At 46.9% G+C, this 25,016-nt stretch overlaps 1 protein-coding gene across 2 annotated transcripts in view; it reads left to right on the top strand.

The window, feature by feature from the left end:
• The window catches only part of ZFYVE16 (zinc finger FYVE-type containing 16), a 1,039,436-nt gene that overhangs the window by 306,309 nt on the left and 708,111 nt on the right, over window positions 1-25,016 (top strand). For both annotated transcript variants that reach the window (XM_069627543.1, XM_069627544.1), the window contains exon 7: window positions 11,019-11,141. In XM_069627543.1, the coding sequence (XP_069483644.1) occupies window positions 11,019-11,141 (123 nt within the window). The remainder of the gene's footprint in view (window positions 1-11,018; window positions 11,142-25,016) is intronic.

A 25,016-nucleotide genomic window follows, 5' to 3' on the forward strand; every position in this document is an offset into this window, starting at 1 on the left:
GGCAAGGGCCTGACCATCAGTCATGTAAGGCTCTAGACTTGATAGGATCCCTGATCAAAACCTCATTGCCAAGGGAAAAACTGAACAGGTTAGGCTTTCTGGTCCTACCAGTTTGTCACAGGTGCTTGACCAGCCTGCAGCTTGTCATTGGCCTCTGCCCTCAGGAGAGCCATCCACTTCCTTGTGCCCAAAACATTGTGCAGGTGCAGCACATCTAAGGTCAATCAACTGTAGAGGGATTGCCGCCCTTCCTTCACCGGAGCAAAGGGGCCCCTGACAGGGTGGCAAAAAATAATTTCAATGGTGCTAAAGCTAACCCCTTGTTGTGGCACTTCACTGTAGGCAAACAAGAGACTTGGCAAAAGGAGGTCCTGTTCCACCTGTGTAGCTCTTAAATTGCATCAATCGTGCTCTTTAAGGTCCTGTTGAATCAGTCAACTAGGCCATTTCTGTCTTCCACATTGCCGGCATGTAATTTGACATGAGGTTTGTCAGTTTATCCCCCTTTTAGACCCAATTCCTTTAGGGAATCCAACACTGGTATACAATACCAAGCAGGGCAAGCAAATTACTTGGCAGTTAGTCTCAAGTGGTATGGCTTCAGGATATCTAGTTTCCTAATCAACAACCACTGGGATAATCCTGCCGCCTGAGGATGTTGGATGCTCCAAGGGACGAGCAATGTCAATCACCACTCTCTCAAATGGTATACCCACTACAGGTAGTGGTAACAGTGGAGCCTGAATTTTGACCCATACTCTGTCAGACCACTGCCAAGTGGGACAACTCCTCCGGTGGTTTTCTCTCCGTGGCCCCATCTTGGGCCAGTAGAAGTACATGGCTAAGCTCTCATTGGATGTTTTTGTTCCAAGATGACCTGCACGTGGGATTTCATGTGCCACAGACGGAGACCACCAACCTCCTATCTTTAGAGTCCAAACCTACAGGCAGCACCTCCTCCATATCAGGTTCAGGTGCCGGGCCAGGTACCTAAACAGTAGTTGCAAGTACTTTGGGGAGACATTTCTTCCCCTTCTTGGCTACCTTTGACTCCATAGCCTTGTGTTTCAAAGAGCACAAACGCTTTGCTTTTAAGACAGTTGAATCCGATTGAAGTATGAACAGCAGCCATCTATAATGCAGTAAAGTCGGTGAAAAAAAGAACAGGCAAGCATTGTAAAACTAATTAGAATAATTATGTTTTAGAAAACCGTGAAAACACAATTACAGTTTTCTTATAAAATAAGACCCTAGCACTTATAATTCCTTCACTACTAAAGTAGATGTGGGCCTAATGCCCTGTTAGGGAGAATTCTCTCTTTAGGCTGAATGTCCTAACCTAGTGAGTCCCCCAGCAGCTTTGCTGGATTTCTGGAGTTTGTTTTTTTCTCCTGCCACGAGTGAGACTCTTTTTCTCCCACTCTTGGACATGATTTATGGTGTTCCTTTGACTGTTTGTGTTTTATGGGCTATGGGGTCCTTTACTCCATAGGGCCTCATGTGTTTTTACTATGTGTGTTACACAGCACCCTCCATGCAGTGACACAGGGGTGTCATAGTGACACCTCACCATAGACTCCATACCCTGGGACTGACTACTTTCTCCCAGGGCATGTAAAGTCACCATTGGCTTTACTAGTCCCAAATTATGAACAGAAACCAGTACAAACCATCATATTGTGGACGTACTGGTCGGGGCAATTCGATTGCCCCGGGGCCTGTTAGTCGAGGGGGCACGTCTCCGTCCCCCCTGATCGAGTTTTGGCTGGTGGCAGTGGATACTACTTTTTATATTCGACCGCAAATATATCCCTATGGGATTTTCCCATTGTTCGAGGCTACCAACTTTAATTATTTAATTCTCATAGCCTCGAACATACCGCCGGTTTATTTATTTAATATTAATTCGCCGGTTGGTATTTTTTGCCAGGACTCTATTCTAAAATGGCGTTTGTGTTCTCTTCTGTGACTCCAACCCAAGTCGAGCCCTTTGTTCCACTTTTTGGTGGGCTTCTCCACAGTAGCCTCCAAAAGTGGTGCCACTCTGTCTGGGTACCACAGGGGGTGTAGGAGGGGGTTTAGGCACCCTGGACTGAGTTACCTTGGTAACTCAAGTCGCACTCTTGTGTGATTGGCCCAAGTGGTGAGCCGGCCGGCTCACCACTTAGCATGTTTGATTGACAGCTAGGCTGAGTGAATGGGGGTGTGCTGTATAAAAGCAGGGCTTTGAGGACTGGAACTTCAGAAGTCGCCACAGGACCTGAGAATCCGACGAGGGAGAAGCTGAGCCGACCTACCAGGACAACACCACCGGTGGAACCCTCCGGAACCGACTCGTCACCTCCCGACGACAGAGAAGATCTCCCGGCTGGAGAGGCTTCTTCCCCTGACTGTTGGGCATAACCAGTTTACCTTATTTTCTTCGCATCCCAGGACGTCTTGTGGTCGAATTGCCCGTGCCAAGCACCCCGGCAACCGGATAGCCACTTGCCACCGAACCGCGGATCAAAGGACCACTCCTTTTACCTGAGAACTCCGCGGCTGGTTTCTTCCGTGGCAGTGCAACGGACTCTTGTCTTCCTCCCCGACGAGATCCTCTCTTCCCCCGGACGAAGCACCGACTTGCATCTGCTGCCAGGAACAACTGCCCCCGCTGGAGCATTCTCACCTCTTTAAGGTACTGTGTCCGCCAGGCCTCCCTTTCTAAAGATTGCTACAAGGTAATAACAATCCCTTAACCTTCTGGACTGGGCTGGCCGCCTTGACCTTCTAACTGGTCCCTTTCTTTGGTCCAACTCTTTCTGAACCTTTTCAAGACTTTTGTGCACTGCAACCCATGTGACCTTGGACACATTTCGTTCTGATCCTCTTAAAGTGGGTCCGGCCTACTGAACTCTTAACTTCACGGTTTTACTTTGCCTTCCTCTCTTGTTGTGTTCTTGTAAAAGTGTTGGGATCTGTTTCAATTTATACTCTGCTTTTTCTCTCCCTTTTAAAACGAATTATTAGAGTGCCATCTACGTTAAGCGCTCACCGCTGTCTGAAAATAAGTGGGGCTTTACTAAAGAATTGTCTATTCTTTTAAGGGAGTGTATATCTTTTAGTGACCGTGTTTTTGAATTGCTTACTATTAGTGCCTGTGTGTTTTTCTAGATGTGGTTTTAAATAAATAATTATATCTCTTTTACACCAAGCTCTGGTCAGTGTTTACTTGCTCTACTGTGTTCTTCTGACCTATTGTGAATACTCTGTATACTGCATAACTCTTCTTGAGGGAAGTCTGACTGCTCAGCCACAGCTACCAAGTGAATCTGTGTTGTACAGACTGCTACCAAGTGGGTTTACTGCCAAACACCTGTAGTCTTAAATCTTTTGCAGTGGTCCCAGAGGGAACTGCACAGGTTTCTGCCTAACATGCCCCAAGAGTCGCATGCCCCAAAGTAAGCCCTTTGTGGGGAGTTGGGCATGTTTTAGAAGAACAGAACAAATGTTAGCAAAGCCAATAGGTAAGTGATCATGGACGTTGAGAACAATGTAGGCAGTTATTTAGGGTTTCACACCCGATTCCACCTCCTTAGAGGAAGGAAGCCCAGGGGGGGGGGGCATCTGGTCAGAACATCAATGGTAACAACCATACAAGGGAGAGGAAGGGCCCCATTAAGCAAGTGTTGATTCTGTTGTGGTTCTGTTGTAGGGGGTGTACTGGTGACTGATGCAGACGTCACTTTCTGGTTTTGATCTGGATAGTCAGTGGATCCGTGTTTTGGCATGACAGTTTGTTACTGGACAGCTGGATGACCCTGGCATGGTAAGACCATCACGACAATGCTGATGACCTCGGGGGACAATCCAGGTGGGAGGCATCGATGACCACTGCGATCAGGCGGTGGAAGGCCACCCTCAAACCTGAGCCAAATAAGCTGGTCCTGCAAGGCCCCCCTTCATGCAGGAGAGCTGCAACTGCAGGGTAAGGCCTCTTTTCTCACAAATTGAGTCTGCAGATGCCTATGTCCAAATCCTGGGCAGCAAACAATGCACAGTGAAGCCTAGGGGAAGCCCCGGAGGTTGCTGGTCAGTCCACAGGCTGACTCACTTCAGATGGCTTCCAAGGGCAGGTTCGCCAAGTGAAGGACAAGACTGGTTGTTCCAAATGGTCCATGTGTTGAAGCACCAATGAAGGCCTTCAGGAGATCGGACAAAGGAGCAACGCTTTGCCAGGACTTTGCTGCAACAATGATTTGGGTTATCAGCAGATGCTCCTCTTCAAACGGGTTTTGTCTCCACTGGTGAGCAGAAGAATGGCTACTGAGTCCTCAGCTTAGCCTTAATTGAATTTAATGTATTCGTGCTTCTATGGAACGTATTGCCAATGCGCTGAAAAAAGAAATGTAACAAAATCAATCAAGGTTACATATAAGTGAAAAGTAACATGCCTTTAAGAAGAGGAGAGAAGGTGAGTTTTCAACTCCCTCTGGAACAGCCTCGCTGCCTCTCAAACTCGAGGAGAGCCATCTTTGGTTCCGGAAGCACCTCAAGACCTTCCTCTTTGCTTCTGCCTTCTCTTCCTCTCCCCTGCTGATCTGTCTGTTTTTGCGCTGGGCACCTGGATACCCCCTGAATTTGGGCCCAGATCCCTGCCCACCCAGCCGGGTCTGTATCTGCAACCCTACAGTCCCCTTGTCTGTGCTTAATTCTTGCACTTGCCACCTGCTAGCTGCACTACCTGTTGTTGTTTTGATCACATGTTCGGCACTTTCCACTCCTCCCCTGCCCCTTGTACCTTCCCCTTTCCCTCTCCCATGCACTTTCTCAATGGGCCTAGTAAGATCGTTTTGTCCTCCCCTGTACTCCTCCCTTGCCTTGTCACGCCCTGAAACACTTGTGTATGGGCACGATATGAATCAAATATATCATAACTGACTGCGAAATGAACATTATGGAGTAAGAGAGCGAAGAGTGAATGTATAGAGGAAGGGAATTCTAAGGTTTAGGATCTAGGGGGTAGGAGCGGAAACGAAATTGGGCACAGGGAGGCTGTGGAACTGAGAGGGATTGAGAACAGGGAGGGTGTGTTTGTTGGTACCGTGATGCAAGAGAACAGAGATCAGGAGGTGCCATGCCATAGAGACACTTGAAAATAATAGAGAGTGATATTGAGGACATTGTTTAAATCCTAGCCATTTATGTGAGTTGATGATTAATTTGAGCGCGAGTCACCCCGAGCCCACCAATCGCAAGAATCTGTACCATTAAAATTGGCAGGGACTCTACAATCATGGAAAGCCTCTGGCTGCCGCCTCTGCTGAGCAACAAACAAGCTCTGACCAGGATGTGGCGTGGGATTAGACTGTCCTAGCCCAAACATCCGGCCACAAATGCCAAATGCTGCTCTGCTTGGGAAATTCTAGGCTTTGGCCAGGAAATGGCTTTCCTTGTATGGAATATCTGTCCCTATGATATGCGGGCAGGATGAAGGCCAAAAGACATGATGGCCACAGGATATGGCGAAATCTCGCGGCATGGCATTTTTCAATATATGGTACTCCTAAATGGCATTATGCAGTAAAATGCAAAATTGCATGTGAGAAAAGTAAAACACAGTAGAAAAATACCCTATGCCTCCAGCCCGTCTTTGACACATAATGCATGTAAATGAAATGTTACTTGAAAAAGAGATGCAAAGTACCCTTGTCACACTTCACTGTAAGGTGATGTGTGCAGCTTAAAACAAACTAGGAATTTAGTAATGGTGACAGTCTTCCTGCACTGATAGTCATAGGGACTGATCCGTGCACCCCAAATAGATGACCCAAGCAAAGTAATTAAAGAAAATGGACTTTACCTACCTTCAATAGTCAGGAAAGGTTCAAAACAAAAGTAAAAGGATGGGGGTTCCATGTATATCTATGGAGAGAAAGCAGCAAAAAGAAAATCTTCTGTAACACAGCCCAAGTGACATTCTGCTTTTTTTTGGTCTCTGAATCTCTTCATGTATGGGACATGAGTTGTCCCCAATTTTAGACCTTGAGACACTCGCCAGATCCTTAGGAATCTGGAATGAGAGGAGGCAATTGAGCCACACCCAGTGTCCCAATTGGAGCTCCAGTATTCGTTCATTGTAGTCGAGTCCGACTCCATTCTGATTTTTTTTCTAGCTGGAATGGCCTATCTCGCTTTACTGCTTCCCTCTATTTGTCCTTCTCCACTCTGGCAGCATCCAATTGAGCAGACTTTGTCCCAACTCTTTGGACCCATTTGTTTCCTCTTCTAAATCGATTATCTAGCCGGTAAGATGGCTCGGTGGGTTCAGTGCTCGCTGCTGCAATCTGTGTATGATCTGCAGGTTCGAATCATGACCAGGCCAACTCAACCTTTCATCTTTCTGAGGTCGATGAATGAGTACCAACTTCGGTTGGGTGATAGTGTATGTAAATATGTTCTCTGCAAAACGCTTTTGCCAAAGCGCTATAAGAATAATACATCATTACAAAAGAAAGCCTCTGCATCAGAGGTAGTGACAAATTGAAGAAACTAGGAACGTGCAGGACTACTAGTACTAGGACCTGGACCTGTAGGATTTCCCCCATCAGCAGGGAGGACACCCTTTCTACACAGCTGATGATTTATTAGTTTCTGCACAAGTTTAGATTTGGTACCAGAAATAGGTATCCCCTTCTCATAGCAAAACCTTCTAAAATAATCTACCTTCAGCTGAAAGTGACACAACAGCGTATGTTTCCATGCTTGTAGTTACTTTAAATAGTTGTACTTCACTAAAACCTTAGTAACTTAAGTTCTATATAATCAGAACTATTTGTACACTCCAGAGAGACTTCACTGAGTACATCTTATCCCACCCTGCCACCAATTGTTAAGATGGATTTTTAGAACCAGCCCTGTGGGAAGGTTCTGAGAGGCTACACTAGTTAATGAACAGGGTAATTGGCACTTGGGCCTAGCCAAACTCAATCAAGGTAGAGTAGCAGAGCAGTGTAAGGCAAGATTACAGGAGATATAGTAGTGAAATGGTAACATTAATTTCTGCTAAGCTTCTTTCCATTTTTCATACGCAACAAAAACATCCTAAACACATTTCTGGTTATCTATCCTCTTTTTATTTGGTAACATACACGGACCAATCAAAACACTTTTTTTGTAACCATTTCACAGAATACACACTGCTTATTTACATTCCAAAAAATGCCACTCGTTGTTCCTTATAAACCCTAATAAGCACAACTATAGCCTATACATGTATCTTTGTTAACAAGTAGCAGACATGTCAATATATTTTGAATCACAATGATCATGATCTTGCACTACTCGACCTGCTTCATCTCAAAAGTGCCATTTTTAGAACTTCTTCATGAGGTAAGCAGTAACGTATAAAATCGAACAACGTGTATAAGCAAATAAATACAATTTTATGTCGCATTTTAAAATTACTGACCCAACAATGCACCCAGGATCTTTCACAACAACATTAAACCGCACACATGGGAAATCTACTTGAACACCCTACCCGAGTCCTGTTTCTTCAGACTGCTTTCATGTTTCCTCATCATGTGCCTGTCCTTCCCCACTTACAGCTTCAAAATCTAAGTGGAAAACAGTTAAGAAATACAACCCCCAGTGTGCGTGCTTATCGGAAGTGTGTGAATGATGATCTGCTGTTTCAACAATCAAGCATGTAAATTACCTCTATTACAAATCCTTCTTCGTACAGTTATTGCTCCTTGATTCACACTGCTTTTGTCCATTTTCTTTATTTTGGTGTTGCTCACCTCAAGGTGTTCAATGACACCTTCCGCCTTAATTGATTATTCTAAACAAATAGAAACATTTTGGAATCTTCTTTAAAAAACTTTTTCATTTACACTTCTCATCTAAAAATTCCCTTTTACCTAACGCATAGTCGGACACAGAGTTGTGTACTATTTTTGCATTTTCCTTGGACAAAAGTCTATGAATCTGGTTTGATACTAGGCAAATGTTGATTGAACAGTCTACAGAACTCGCCAAAACTAACATCATTCAATTGCATATGATGTCACCATACATGCCACTTCGTTCGTCTTCAAGCTAGCATTTAATACATTTCACCATTTTGGAAGGTTCTTCTCAAATAGGTAAATTTGCGTTTTAAATTAGTTTACTTTTTTGCCAATAAATAAATCTGAATCGTCTAAGATAAAATCCTTCATTATTGCATGGAGCGTGTTGTAATCGAGCCCATATCCTCTTTGTACGACCTGTGGTACTACAGCTTCTTATGAATATTGCTGAGATTTGTTTTCCAAGACTCGGGTGGTTGTTAGGGGCATTACAGATTACACACACACACCCGCTGATGGTGTCTAGTAATGTTATTACAAGGTGTCATAAGAAAGAGGACCCACCACTGTTGACACTTTTGTAGCAGAAGGTGTGGCATACCTTTTACGCCCCGAAGAGTACATTTGGTTTATTAGATATAACTAAGATACCAAATGTTTAGACTTTGTTTGTATCTCACATGGAAAAACCGTTGAGGACCAGGTCAGTCTATCATTGTTATAAAAAGTAAAATGTTGCTTTAATTGGATTCAGCTGGTTAGAATCTGGATGGTCCCTACTTGCAAAGCCCACAAAATGGATATGATGCTTTGGTGTCGAAAACTATGCTTGAAATGGTGAATCGAAGTGGGTGACGGGATGAGAGGGATTCGTTTGTTGCTCATTTTTGTAATGGTATTTTGGTGAGGTATATTGGGGAGTGCTTAATAGAACTAGGGTTGTTTTTTTTTGTTTGTGCTTTGTTTTATTTTTGTGTGCGTCTCCACAGGACTCCTAGGGAGGGACCTATAGCATAGTGGGTGGTGCAGAAATATATAAGCACTACACATTTGTGAAAAGGGTCAGTGGTATGCCACAGATGGCCTCAAGACCACATCAACTCTCAAAGACAGTTTAAGGGTTTTTATTTTCAGATTAGAAAAGGGGCTCGCTAAGGGTCATCTCTCTCCCTCGTCTAGTGTGGATAGTTCTCTACCCATCCCAGGCATTTCTCAATCCCAGGATTGAATCTAGGGATAGGTAGCCCCTGCTATCTAAGAAGCTGACTGTCTGGTTGTGATGGCCTAAAGGTATATGGATTCTCTAACTCCCTCTGGAAGCAATTTAGGTGGTCCCTGACTTAAAGTCCCCATTGCAGTAGGATTGATGCCTTCCAGACACTTGGTCATTTCCTTCCACACCCTTGTATTCCTCTCCTTAGGTTTCTCTGCCTTTCCTCATGCTACTCTCCTGCCTACTGCTCTTCCCGGCGTCTCTCCTCCCCACACTGTCTATTCTAGCCCTCCAATATTCCTCTCTCTACTACGTGCCTCTGCCACTCAATCTTTGTCTCTACTTCTCTCTCTCTCTCTCGTCCCCACCAAAGCTACTCTCCTCTGTTCACACTACTACTCTCCCTTCTAAGCTATTTTCAGCACTACTATTCTTCCTGCATCAGTAATCACCCCTCTCGTCTCCACCCCCACCTTCCCTCACATTCACTCTCCTTTCACTTCCCCAGTAACCTCCTCATTCACTCCCTACTGTCTCCCTGTTGGTTCCACTTACACACCTTGCATGCCACACAAACCAAAGTATAACTTTCTCCCACCAACTAATACCTCACCTTGCACACTCCGTCAGCAGTACTCCTCCACACTTTCCTACACTGTCCCTCCTTCGCCTGGTCTGCTGGTACTTCTCCTCCCTAGACCTCACGTGTATAACCTACAGTTTCTGGTTTCCTCTCCCCCCCCTTCTTTTCCCTCCTTTACCCCCTCATTGGCTCTCTTCCCTCACCTGGTTCCCTGCACCTATCATGGGCTTTCCTTTCCCCAGGGTGGGGTTATGCGAACAAAAGCATAAAAGGGGTCCTAGGCACCGCCCACCTTCTTGTATGTGGGTCTACTGGCTCTAGTCAGTGGCAGCCCATTTCAGTGAGAATCAATTTCAATATGTCCATTCATGTGAGGGCTTTCTGACGTGTGTGGGATGCTAGTTTTGGAGTGGGACTACTCCACAACTCTGTCGCAGGTAAGCATATTGTCTTTGTGGGTGAACGCGTTGAAAACCAGAATGGAGTGTTCTGCAGAGAGTGACATCTTTTTTTATTTATTATTTTTTTTTTTATTTTGTTTGGTTAAACAATGTAACCCTTCAAAATGTTTAGTTACAAAAAGGTAATGTTATTAAAATCACATATCACATTTGCAAACTTTACATTAATTTCATGTGTTGTTCGGTTTACAGTTCGATTACATTCCACGTAATGGAATTTGCCATACAGAATCCAATGAATCACTCAATATGTTGGCAGTGCACGTCCAATATCACACAACGAAAAAGAGTGACATATTTGTTTGAGGCTAGGTTGTGTGGGGCGTTGGGATTGACAGATCGGTGTATGCATTTTTTCCCAGTCTGCAGGTTTCTCACTGTCTCTCTTTCTGGCTGCGTGCCCACTCTTCCACTACCGGAACTTCTGGGAACTGTAGTTTACTAGGGGAAACAGACTGGCTAGTAGTGTGTACAAAGGGTATCTAGTAAAAAAGGTTAAGAATTTCAATGTGGAAGGGACAGGGGCCCTCCTAACGTCCACACACCCTACCTCTCGGGCAGAACAGGCTCTGCTGAAAACCCTGGTATTCCCCCTCCCCCCAGCCCCCGCCCCAGCGTGAGAGTGGTCCCCATCTCTACTTGACAGGATCAGATCCCCGACCATGTCACAGCACTTGAATGTCCTTAGCAAGGTCACAAGTTCATCCATGCTTGAAGGTCCTCACTGTTTAGTTTTTGTAGTAACTTGTTTGATACCCCCTTCCTCCCCAAGAAAAGAGGAAAGCTGAACATTGTGGTCTTTTCAGATGCTTGTCTCTCTTGACAAGAGATCCATCATTAACATTTCTTTTTAAGATAGTACTTTGACTTAAATATATTGTTTTTCTAATTGATCTGTTTCTGTGATTTTCCTATAATTTAAATAGATGCAATGATGGAAGAACGTCCATGTCACAAACAGCTTCTGTCACTCTTGGAAGAAGGAGGACCGAACCCGTTAACATTTATTTTAAATGCAAACCTTCTAGTGAATGTAAAGTTAATAACATGTGAGTATGATTTATGTAATTTAACTTGCTTCAGAAATGTTTCGACAGTGTTTATACGAAATGAGATATAGCGCCATCTAAGGTAAGTTATAGAATTGCTACATGGACTGTCTGAAACCCGCTAATGAGGACTTTGTCTTTTTGGGCGTGAACTGCTGCATTTCTCTTTAACTGGCATTTAATATTATAAATGTATCCCAGAATATTCTGCATCTGCTGGTCAGACTTGGATTTTGTCTGACACTCACCTTCTCTGTATTGTTGTTCAGTATGCCGAGACACTGTTGTGTACAATGTACACATCTTTAACTTTTGGACTCGGGACGTTCTTTGTAGTACTGTTGTTGAGGTTTCCCTATATTTGTTTGTATAAAAACCCTATTATTCTCTCCTGGTCTCTGTGTAAGGTGTTCCTATTCCTTACATGGAGTAATGAGTGCTTTAAAAAGTTTTTATAAATGTATATCATTTTAAAAATTATGTTTGAGAAAAATTTGCATAAGGCCTTTTTATACACAGTTTCTTTTTACCCAAAATAGCAGAGGGCATGAAATGAGGCAGTGGATGCAGAGTTAATCAGCTTGAAGCAGACCTAGACGATGGCGTAGGAGCACAACAATTAATTAAAACCAGTTGAAGGGTAGGGTGTTCCACAACTGGGCTGCTCTCACTGGGGAACTGCTTCCTCCCGTTTTGGCGAGTTTGAATTTGGGCACTGTGAGGCGATTGGAGTTGGCAGTTCTAGTAGGGCGGTTGGAGGAATGTATCTTGAATTTGTCTGAGGTAACGTGGGGCGGCGTTGTTGACATTTGTGTGTGAGAGAGGCTACTTTAAGTGAGATTTTGCCCTTTGTGGTGAGCCAGTTCGCTCTCCTTATGTCAGAGATATGATCTATTCTGGAGATGCTCAATGCTGCTCTGAAGGCATTATTTTGTAGGATCTTGATTTTGTTGGTGATACATTTGTTAGTTCCCAGATATAGGGTGTTGCAATAATCCAATTTTGACAAAATTAAGGCAGTTGCCAGGGTGGTGCAGCTGTTGGTGGAGAGGAAGGGCTTGGCTGCTCTAATTAGTCTGCATGTGTAGGCAGTGGAGGAGGCCATGGCGTTGACTTGTCTGTTGAAGGAAAGGGTGGCGTCTAGGTAGAAGCCTAGAGCTTTGACTTCTTTGGCTACTTTGATGGTGTTACCATCTATGATAAAGCTTGTGTAGTTGAGACTTGAGTTTGTTTATGTTGGAGGTGGTGCTGAGGATTATAAGCTTAGTCTTGTCATCATTCAGGCATAGGCCATGAGAGGCCATCCAAGCCTGGATGATGATGCCCTTGATAGCAAAGCGAGAGAACACAAGTGTAAGGGTAGATTCAAGAACGGATGCAGGGGTTAGAGTTTGAGAGAGACAGATGGTGCGAGGAAGGAATAATGCCAGTGAGAGGCGCCGATACCGACATTGTAAAAAACAAACACTGTGAAGAAAGAAAATAAGATTGCAAGAAAAGGCGTAGCTGGGATGAAAAGGAAAGAGGGAATGTATGCAAAAGTACAAGTAACATGGCATGAGGGAGCGAGAGAGCACGAACAAGAACTCAAATAGGTGACAGACACAAAAGTACAATGCAGCATTCTAGGGTTTTCAACATGACATTTTACGTAAAAAGAATGACCCAAATGGCTCCCAATTCTAAGTCCTGGAAACTGAAGTATTTTGGACAAACAAACGAACAAACAGCTGAAGCACCATGAAAGTCGATGTCTACCATTTTACACACTTCAGTGGCTGTTTCTACACGTAAACGCAATCTACTGGACTAGTGTGCTTGAAATCCATGGTGCAACAACCTACGTGCCAGTTTCGATGAGCTCTGTCCTTCCATTGACCCTCACTTTATAATGAATGTGACCATTTCAGACGAGCACAATTGTGGGCCGCAAAGTACATAGAAAATGCAATTGATATGCCAACATATCGGCGTGCAGTCTCGAAATTGAGTGTGCTACAACACGTCTGTTGCCTTGAAGCAGGTGAAAGCAAAACCATTACATTTCTCCTTCCCAATGAGCAACCAGTTGTCCCCTCCATGTTGTGGCGTCGTGGTCTCGGGGCCATTTATCACCAATCCTTTGGAAACATGGAAAATATAATCTGACCGGTTTACATCAACTGCATGCCTATCATTGAAACTATACGAAACCTGGCGAATTGTGTGCCTTGTGTGTTTTGCCTACTGTGGAACAAAGTGTGTCCTTCATGTGCCGAAGGCAGATTAAGAAGCTTCATTTTAAAGCCCTGGACGTAGGCGCTATGACAGCTTGTTTCCTCATTAAAGTTTCTTCCGTCTCGTCATTGCAGTACTACCCGATTGCCATTGCACCATTCTTGCCTGCTCTGTGATGCACCCCATTATCTGCCACAATGCTCCATTTTCTTCTGATTTATTTAAAAGTATGTATTGTTTCTTAAATCTGGTTTCACATTGCAATAACCCTTGCATTTGTCCATTTGTACCAATAAGCCTTATCCTTGCTCATTCTGCAGTTCCTTTCATCCCCCCTTAGTAAAGTGCAGAATGAGACAGTTCTTCATTTAGCGAAATTGGCCGCAGATTTATTTTCACAACATTATAAAAAATCACTGCACACATTAGTGAAAATAGTTCTGAAGGTGTGGGGCCTGCTCCGTGTCCAACAACCTGCTTCCCCCTTTTCCTTGCAAAAGTCCACAGTAGGCCCAACTCTCCCAACCCTTTATGCCTGAGCCACGCCTGCCCTTGCAGGTGTTCGTGGGCGTGGAGAGCGCCGTTTCTTCGGGGGGAAGCTGAGCCCTTATTGTTACCACCAGACACCCCTGCTGCTTAGACTCCCAAGAGACGCTGGTCCGAGAAGAGCGAAGACCTTTTCGGCTCATTCGGAGTATGTCTCTTGTGACTGGTCGCCCAAACACCGCCACAACGCCTCGCTGGCCTGCGGCATCAACGACCAGGCCTCATCCAACCTCCGTTCCATTTGTAGGGTGGGTGGGTGGAAAACGAAATCTTTCCTTCCTCTGTAGCGGGCGTCCTATTGCAGGGGCTGGATGCTTCCTGCTGTAGGACACCCGTCAGTTATAAAAGGGGTTACCCCGCCCCTTTCTTTTGTTAGCCCTTCGCGGGCTTCTAGACACTTTTGCCGCTCTTTTGGTCTGCGCCCTCCCCCTTACCCAGGGGTGTGGGGAGCAGAGGAGGACCCTGGCCGGGTTATCGCACTGCCTCCTCCATTTTAGGATTTCTCGTCGTCATCTTAATAACCTTTGCATTTGTCCATTTGTACCAATAAGCCTTATCCTTGCTCATTCTTCAGTTCCTTTCATTCCCCCTTAGTAAAGTGCAGAATGAACAGTTCTTCATTTAGCAAAATTGGCCGCAGATTTATTTTCACAACATTATAATAAAATCACTGCACACATTAGTGAAAATAGTTCTGAAGGTGTGGCGCCTGCTCCGTGTCCAACAACCTGCTTCCCCCTTTTCCTTGTACAAGTCCACAGTAGGCCCAACTCTCCCAACCCTTTATGCCTGAGCCACGCCTGCCCTTGCAGGTGTTCGTGGGCGGCGGAGAGCGCCGTTTCTTTGGGGGGAGCTGAGCCTTTATTGTTACCACCAGACACCCCTGCCGCTTAGGCTCCCAAGAGGTGCTGGTCCGAGAAGAGCAAAGACCTTTCCGGCTTTCTCCTGGCTCATTCAGAGTCTGTCTCTTGTGATTGGTCGCCCACACACCGCCATGCCACAGGTGGGTTACCGCCCACCATTGCTCCCTCCTTTCCATTATTTACAATTCCAAGAGCTTTGTGTACACATTCCAGAAAAAGAGTTACATCACCATTGCTGATAAATGAACTCCATCTTTTAGGTAATATTCCAGGGATTTCAAGTTAATCAAGCCATGTCTGATTTGTTGGACGCCTCTGCCCCTGCAGAATTTCGACATAGCACAAGTCAATTTTCTCATTGACCTTTCCACCGCAGCATCGTTCTCTGCTCCCCTCCGTTCCTGCGAATAATCTCTGACCACACGATCTCTGTCTAACCCAGCTGCGCCGACAAATCCTGCAATGAGAACATCATCTCCTTCAACAAAGCCCCCCTTCCCATGCTTATCGGGTAATTCCCGCCCAGATAAATGACCAACACCTCTGGCTTTTGCTGCTTACCCAGCAACTTGTGAATGAGCCCTTGCAGCTGGGCCCATTTCATCCGTGCCACCAAATCCGGTATTCGCCAGCCGTCCGCTCCTCCTGTTCTGGCGTCCAGCTTGCCCCGGCCCTCGACACAAAGGAATGCCCTACCACCCAGACGGAACACCACCTCCTCCTTTGGGCTGCTGCTAGTGGGAAGGAGATGAGAATGCAGCAGGTTAACGCTACATTTTTTCAGGCCTGATGTATCTCTTAAAACACCTGGATGACCACCTCCCTATTTGCTTGATTTCTTCAGACCCTAGGCCCCCTGCTGCTGCAGAAGTGGCCGCCCAGATCCTAAAGGAATGTGTCCCGAACACCCCTTCCGTCAGCCCCAAATTTCCCAAGGCAATATCCATAACCTTTCTAAACTGAAAGGGGCTCAGGGCGGACCCATCCCTGTGCATCAGCAGTGGAACCCCCACTGGGCAGACTATACTCCCCTGGATGGCCTGGAGTGTCACCACAATCCCCTTCCCTTTCTGATCAGTTTTTTATCTTCTTAAGTAAATGTTCACCTGAGCGTTTGTGAACAACACCCTCTCAGAATCGTTTCTGCATACTACTTGCAGGCATTTAAGCAAACCATGCAGATTCACAATGTCAATGGGACGCCTCATCAGGTTTTCGGGGCCATTGTAATGTAATGTTCGTTGGTGGGGTCACTTTCACCATGTAGCTTAGCATAATGCGCTAGTGCTGCAAAGAGATGAGCCATCCAAGCTCTGGTTCTCCCCGTACGCCAACACCATCCCACAAAGGCCCGCACTGGTAAATCCTTCTGCCCTTCCAGCAGAACGTCGCTTTGAAATGCCAAGAACCGCTCCTAGCAAGCCCCCTGTATCTTCTTGCCGTGCCTGGTGTTGGAGCTGTGTGTATCAGAGAACTTGGATCACCCCATTCATCCCCCATCAGTGCTCCTTGAACGGGGACATCACCTTCCTTGCTTCTGGACAGTTCCCCCGGAATTTCTCCCACTGTAAAGGAGAGAGTCAGCAGCTACATTTTTGACCCCCGGAATATGCCGAGCCCTGACCTCTATGTTCAACATCAGCAAGCTCTTGGTGAGTTCTCTAAGCAGTTTCAACACCCTTGAATTGTTGGATGACCCCTGGTTGATCTGAACCACCGCCAGATTGTCCGACCATAGCAACACCTTTTTGTTCTTCAACTGATCCCCCGCCCCCACATTTTAAACGCTACCACAACGGGAAAAAGTTAGAGCAAAGTGATGTCCCTGGTGATCCCCTTCAGATGCCACTCCATTGGCCAGGCCTTACCACACCAATTGCTGCCCAAAATCGCCCCGAAACCGTGGGACCCAGAATAATCTGAATAGTCTGAGCCTCTCGCTGCTGACCCATTCTCCCCTCCACTGTAGCACCCCATTGAACTCAAACTCATCCAAAAAATGTTCCTGCATCCTGAGATCATCCTTTACCTCAGATGCTAACCGGACATGTTGGGAGGCATGCTGCAATCCCACTCTTTTAAGCTCGATACCTCTAGCAAACACTTTCCCAGTGGGTATGACTCTCCCAGCGAAATTGAGGTTGCCAGCCAGTGATTAAAGTTCTCTTAGGGTTGCTTTGTTCTTACCCTTCAACACCTTGATTGCTTCTTTCAACCTCTGCACCTTGTCATAGGGGAACCTGCATTCGCCCTTGACTGAGTCAATTTCGATCCCTGGAAATGTCGAAGATGTGACTGGACACACTGTCTTCCCCTCTGCTAGTGGGACCCCCATAACACCCATCAAGCCCTGGAAATGTGCTCATGAGAGCCTTGAACTCCCCCGTCCCCTCCTTGCCAATGAACAAGAAATCATCAAGATAGTGTAACACCCTGCCCTTTTGTACTCTCTTTGTAAGTCAAACTCCAGGAATGCCTGAATGCTTCAAAGTATGAACACGAAATATCACAACCCATTGGTGAACATTTATCATAGAAATACTAGTCCTGCACATTGAACCCCAGCAAATGATGACTCTCCTTTTGGATAGGTAGCAACCTGAAGGCTGACTCTGCCTGCCTTTCCCATTATGGCACCTCTACCTGCAGATCTTACCATCTGTATAGCGTTGTCCAAAGACGAGTAATGCACCCGGCACAGCTCCTCCGGTATGCCATCATTCACAGATTCCCCTTCCGGGAAGGAGAGGTGATGGATCAAGCTATACTGGCTCTCCTCTTTCTTGGGAACCAGCCCCAATGGTGACACTACAGAATTCTCCATAGGAGGGGTTGAAAAAGGCCCCGTAACTCTACCCAGTTTGACTTCTTTCCCCACTTTTTGCGCCACTACCTCCGGCATCCCCAGTGCTAACTGCAAGTTCTTTGCTTCCCTACCACCCGCTTTTCCTGAAAAGGGGATGCTGAACCCCCACCTGAAACCTTCCCACAGCAATTTCGCATCAGCGCTGTTGTGGTACACCTTTAACAAAGGAATCCAAGCGTGGAGTTTAACTGGCCTGGATAAACATGATTTAATTACACTCTGGCTTCCCTTTGGTTTGTCAAACTTAAGCATGTGTGGCAGCTCATTACTCCCGCTTTGGTTTCCCGTTTGACTTAGCGCTGCTCTTATTCTTCCGATCACTTGAAGAGGAACTGCAAGCCCCAGCGCTTCCACCCTTTGCGTGCCTAAATTGACATATTTTGCCAAAGTGGCAGTCCCCCTCAGCAAACCTCCAGCAATCTGCTTGCTCCCCCTGGTAGCTGGACAGGTTGTTCCAAGAGGAGGGCCCGCGAAATGACCCCCTCCCTCGTTGGGAGTAACCGCCTCTACCTCTCCATACTTGGGTTCTCTCCCCCTGAGGCTTATCTCCACCTCATCCCAGGACATAGCAGCCCAGACTTGCATTATTAGCCTAAATCCCTGCTCATATTCCAACCATCCTTCACTGTTACGCTCATCTGGTTCCCACGGGGGCGTCGACCGGAACTGGGCCGCTGTTATTTCCACCAGCGTGACGTGTAGCGCCGAGATGACTGACTGGACTGGCCCGCTCAGCCTAGTTTGTCTGGCTCGCAAGAATATTCTTCTGCAAAGGAGAAGAGGAATTATCCACCCGTGGAATTGAGTGTCAACCCACCTTCCCCACTCCCGTTGTCTTCCCACTGATCGCTCTTGATGTCCCCTCCTTAGTCTCACCTGATGGTTTGGAAGGATGAGCTCTCCATCCTGCGTCGACCGCAGGGGCGCGTTGATGACCAGTTACTTCACTGGCGTAGAGGAATTGGTGAGTTCCAGTATTGACTCTAAAGTCCAATTGTTCATAAGAGTTCAAATGTCTGCTCTTCACTCTGTCCGATTCCTTGCAGGTTGCCGATTAATCCACTCGAAGATTTCCAAATGGCTCTCGGTAAGATTCAGGTAAGTCTATTGTGTTTTTCCCCTTAGGGGCCGGGTACGGCGATGAAGCAGAGTTGACTGTGCCGACCCGAGATGAGGTGAGACCCCGTGGTAAATCAGGTACGTTTTGTGGGGGGTAACTGGTATTGTCCTTGCTTTCTCCCCTTAGGGGCCGGGGTACGACGATGAAGCAGAGTTGACTGCGTCGACCCGAAATGAGGTGAGTACCTCCCGTGGTAAATCAGGTAAGTCCTTGAGGGTAGCTTGTATGGCCTTAGAGAGTCCCCTTGCTGTCTTTGTCTCCTTAGGTGTCGGAGGGCGGCCGCGAGATGGAGAGAGCGTGATGGAATGCTGAAGTACCACCAAGCAGGTGAGTTCAGCGCTGCGCCGTAGGAATGCGAAGCAATGCTTCAAAGACTTCTGTCTTTCAGTTCCGTGGTGAAATGGATCAGGATTCAGGTAAGGATTAAAGTTAAAACTCCTGTTCTAACCTTTATCCTTTTTGTCGTCTTGTTCCAGGAGTCCCAGGACTGAAGCGGGCGTGGCTGAAGACTGGAGCTGCTGAAAACACGGTGAGCGTTACGCTGCAGCAAGCAGAATAACGCGAAGCACGTGTGGCTGTCCGGGCGTAGTTTAAATAGCCTTGGAAGAAGATCCAGGTAAGTATTCTTCCACAGCCCCACCCAAGTAACAAAATAGTCCCTTCAGTAAAATAGTCCCTCCTAAGCCTCATTTGGCTTGAGTCTTCATGCAGCATGGTCTGCCCCCGGTTGAGTATGCGGCATGGTCTGCTTCAGGTAAGTTATCAATAATGAGCCTGGCGCCCACAGCGCCAGGACTGTACCCAAACAGCCCCTAAATGGGGCTTTTGGGCATGCTCCAAGTGGCATGATGCCTGCTTCCGGGGCTGCTGGGCCTGGTCTGGTCTTCCGGGGGCAGGCATCATGACATTCACTCCCATATCATGGATATATTGCTGGCTGTCCAAGGTGATTGGAGAGGTGGTGCACCCCGACCAAAGCGGCTTTGTGCCGGGCCGTAACACCACTGCCAATCTACGTAGATTACAACACGTACTGTCACATCCCACTCATACAGGGAAATCCCACGCTTTGCTTTCTTTGGACGCCATCAAAGCGTTCGATTCAATTTTCTGGGAATGGCTGATTGCGGTGCTTAGAGAGTTTGGTTTCGGAGAACGATTCATTAGATGGATCACAGTCCTCTACACCAAGCCGCGAGCTCGGGTGAAAACTGGTCGGCTCATCTCCACGGAATGGGACATACAAAGGGGCACAAGGCAGGGCTGCCCGCTCTCCCCCATGCTATATATAATCGGGCTTGAACCCATTGCCATTTTCTTTAGAAAACAATTCTTTGACGCTGGCATAAGGATTGACGGGGTGGATCATATAATTTCCCTATATGCGGACGATGTTCTCCTTTATGTGAGGGACCCACAGATGAATGTCCCAACCATGTTGGAGGTCCTCGGCAACTTTGCCAAGGTATCAGGCATACACTTTAGCAGACACAAGTCTTGTCTGTTTCCGTTGGGCGCCCTCCGGAATATACACGTAGATGACCTCCCCTCACTAGGCATAGGTTGGTGCCCCACCACGTTCCGCTATCTGGGCATCAATATTTATCATACGCCTGAACTCATGCATGCCAACAACACGGTAGCGGCGCTGCCTCCCTTGCGCAAGTCAATTGGGTTTTGGGCTCGCCTCCCCCTATCCATGATGGGTAGGGCTTCCATCATTAAGATGATTGTCCTCCCCAGATTTCTCTATGGGTTTCAAAATATTTTTTACTACATCAGAACTCCCTTCTTCCGTCTCTTAGGGAGGATACTTAAAGACTTCCTGTGGGGAACTAGTAGGCACAAATTTGCATTATCCACGCTGACCCTCCCCTACGAACAAGGAGGCATTCGGCTCCCCGACCTGGAACGTTACTACCTGGCTGCCCAATTAAGCTTTGTGGCTAAATGGCTAGCCGATGATGTTACCCCCGAAACTCTGCTTTTACAACGCCCGATTGCTCCAATCCGGTTAAATGAACTCATTTGGGCCCCTCAACGTCTTATGGATGGGATTCCTTTCTTAGCTACCCTGGGTCGTCAGGTATGGCAAAGGGTTATGAGCCTTCTTCACTTGAAACACAGTTACAACCCGGACATACCGCTCTTAGCCGACCTATGCCAGAACTCGGTGGACCTCGCCTCCATCCGACACTGGGAAAGGCTGGGAGTATACACATGGGGGGATCTATACAATGAGGGCACCTTCCGGGATTTCCCCTCCTTGCAATCTGATGTTGGCGTCCCGGCTGGTCAATTCCTTTTGTACATAAAGATCCGCAAATTGGCTAAGACTAAATGGGACACATGGCCCGAGGAGCCCGAAACCAACTCCTTCATAACACACCTATACAGCTTGGCGGATGGATGGAGGCCTGTGTCCCGCATATATAGTCACCTAATAGACAGGCCCAACCCCCGCAGTCAGGACCTCAAAACCAAATGGGAGAGAGACCTGGGTCACGAACTGTCTGAAGCCGAATGGGGTAGAGCACTAGCGTTCCCTAATGCGGTATCCAGAAACTCTAGATTTAAACTGATACAACTCAACATGTTATACCGATCTTACTTGACACCACTTAGAATAGCCAAAATATATAAGCTACCCCACCACAACTGCCCATGGTGTGGCAGAGACGAAGCAAATCTCTTACACATGTTCTGGGGATGTGTCCAGGTCCGGCGACTATGGGCGAGAGTAGAACTCCTATGTAGCGAGGCAGGCATGACCAGATATGAATGGTCCCCGAAGGAGTGCCTTCTTGGAACATACCCCAGACTGGCCAAGTTCAAACATTCAGTCAAGCTCATGGACCTGGCATGCATTCTGGTCAAAAGGACCATTGCTATGGCCTGGAAGCGACCTGGAGGCCCACAATATCAGGTATGGCACAACGAACTGGAGCGCTGGATAGGGGCAGAAACCTCAGCTTGGGAGAACGGCCTCACCACATCCCCTGAAAACACGAGCTTGGGACTTGCCGCCTGGAAAACTCTTACTTGGGCCTTACTCAACCCCTCCAACGATGATAAACCCCCTTGAGCGACTGACCCCTGTTGACACACGATATCTGGAACGGAATACTGGCGCAGTACCTAACCAGTGCTCGCTTGCTGCTTGACCCCCCCTTGTTGCTTTGATCATCGACCATATGGAGACTTGTTCATGTTGTTAATATTGTTATTGTTTTGTTATTTCTGTTTAATCGTTAATTCACAAATGGCCTATTTTGTGTATTCCTGACTACTACTACTGTGACTGTGTGATCCAGTGAGGCACTGTTTTATTACATAAATCCCAATAAAGAAATTTGAAAATAAAATCATGGATATATTGCTCATACCTGATCATTGCTAATGCATCCTGCGGGAATTTCTCTAGCATAATGGACATATACATTCTAAATGCCAATTGTGGATTGTGGGGTCCACCTTGGTTCTCTCCCTTCACCTCTTCTCCTTCTCTTTCTCTGACAAGTCCTTTAAGCCCTCCCCTAAGGGTACCATCCCCACCACGTCAAAGATGTCAATAAACTCCTTCCTCCAAAACTTTTCCTTAATGGCCCGTGGGATGTGCCATACCAAGGAGTTCACTGCCACTCGCACCGGTGCAAAGCCTGACATCGGTCTCCCATACTGGGTTACATTACCCCAAACTCCACCCTGCCCCAGGGGATGGGATCGCTGTAGTTGGCTGCGCTCCTTGGCTCTCCCCACTGAAAGTGTGGATCCCCGGGCCCTTGCCCCAACCATGCCTGCCCTTGTTGTGTTCCTGCTGGAGATGCTACCTGAGGCAACTGGCTAACCCCCCCTAAGGGGCCAGAGCTGGGTAAAGCAACAGTCCGAAAACTGCCTGCTGGAATTGCCCCCACCTGAGGTAAATAGCTAACCCCCCTACGGGGCCTGTGCTGGGTAAGGCAAAAGCATGATAAATTCCCATCCCAGGACCCTCTGGACCCTGGGTCAGCGCCTGCCGGTTTGTCATCTCAGCATTATTTACCACATTTCTTTTAACAGTACTGTCATTAACACACAATGCCTGACCATGTCCCCTTTTCCCCCATGCTTGCATGCACTGCATGAACATACCTTTCACCATCTATAGGGATGTGGGTCCATCCGCAGCTACTTCCACCGCTCTGGTTACAGGAGTGCTGGGCGTACCACCACGGTACCCTGGAGCCTCAGCAGATGCTGGTCCCGGTAAGGCTACATCCTCCTGCGCCCTCCCTTTTCCTCTGGGTTTCTTGCTGGTCTTGGCTTGTTGTTTGCTTTCCTTGGCCCTCTGCGTCATGGTCCTTTTCCTTTTCGCTGTCTGCACCTCCTCCTCAGTGTTCCTCTGCTCCTTCTTCACCCTCTTCCCATATTTCCACCTCTGCTAATGCCTCTTCGCTGGCACTGTTTTAAAGAGGACTTCACTGGCTTTGCGAATGCTTGTTTTTAATAGGACTTCAGTGAAGGACATGCAGAGTGCTTATAAATCGAGTGGCTAAAAGCAGGCCTGCTAAGACATTTTTATTACACCAGTAGCGCTTTGAGTTCCCAGAGTTAATTCATTAACCAATGTGATGGGTCAAATTCTGGGGTACTAGTGTTCCAGGCATGAATATCTGTTTCTAAACCATCAATTAGCCCCACACCCCTAATACACCAGAATGGCTTCGGGCAGATTGGATTAAGCAAGCATACAATTACATAAGCATCCTTGTCCAATTTTGGTAATGTGGACTGAACGGCAGGCTTATCTCCTTCAAAGGTTGTGGATCGTTGGATATTTTAAACACAGCGAAAATACAAATATTACTCAATGATAGAAGGGAGTGACCAGTCAAGGTTGATACAAATATCTACTTTATCACCACACACTACTAAATACAACCCACCCTCTAAAGGAATGCAGAGAACAGACTGTTTCTAAGCGGGAAAAGGGATGCACTGTGGATACTGACAGGAGGGTAGTTGGTATGGTTAATAACCACAATAGTTTATTTAAACCTGAGCCGACATGAAAACAAACCATACACAATCACACCTCAATGCCACATGATGTCTACCAACCAAAGACGCACCTACGCTCAGTGATCAATTTCTCCGAACTGAAGCTGTCTAAGTGACGCTGAGGGCGATCGGGGCCCGACCGTTTCCTGCATGCGAGTCCCCGACTCCATCACTCAGGCCGGCGGTTCTGCTATGGAGACGACACACGGCGGCTGAAGCACCCACACTGCACGCCACACAACACCCGCCCCCCCCCCCCGGCCGACAGTCGACCACTTCATTAACCGATAAGCCACACGCAGTATCGAAGGGAAGGTCTGAAAAACCCCTGTCCTCTGGGCCATCGGATCGCGTTCACCACATGACAGGCCCCCAAAACAGATGCTGAAGTCTTTTTCCAACATCACAAATGCAACTGATAAATCCTCAGGTACCAGCAAACGTGCGTCGAAAGATGCTTCGACGGCCCTTTCCAATAGCTTCAAAATGGAGCTAATTAAAAAACATGTCCAAGACACTCTCCTCAAGTCCAAAATCTTCGACGCCACCGCCCACTAAATGCCCTATTTCAAGGATAAAAGAATCCTCTGTCCCTAGTGACACCCTTTCAGGGGCAATGCACCACAAACAACCCTCTACTTCAGAGAGTATCTCTACGCCAGTTTCCACAGGTTTCCCAAGCTCCACCCAATTTACCCCTGAACAATTCAACAGAGTAATGCGTAGAATGTCATGCTTTGACTTTTTTGATCAAAACCCTGATCAACCGTCCAACCTCCAGGGGCCCTCACAAGGGGAGGCCGCTAAAAACCAGCCTACCGCCAAAAGACCACGGCTAGACACTGCCCAGCCAAGCACTTCACAGAACATGCCTGAAGACCTATACTACATTGATACTTCAGGCTCTCAAGACCCTTGTTCAATAGCAGACCAAGGGGACCTAGATGACACAGACCAGTATTAGGATGACAATGGTCTCTACATCATACAATCTCCGGACGATCATGACCAACATGTGGCGGACTCCCCTGTGGATAAACAGCTGCAGTATACGGAGCTCCTATTAAAGGCTGCCGAACATTTTAAAATCGATACCCAAGAGGCACAAGTCGACAAGGACTTTGCAGAAGATTTCCTTGGGGATGCGAGGTCTGCAGCACAATTTATACCACTCCTGCAGTCCATCCAGAGGTGCATTCATTCTTCTTTACTTACCCCCACCC

Source organism: Ambystoma mexicanum, chromosome 6p (genome assembly GCF_040938575.1).
Source record: "Ambystoma mexicanum isolate Mex_15411 chromosome 6p, UKY_AmexF1_1, whole genome shotgun sequence".
Lineage (NCBI taxonomy): Eukaryota > Metazoa > Chordata > Amphibia > Caudata > Ambystomatidae > Ambystoma > Ambystoma mexicanum.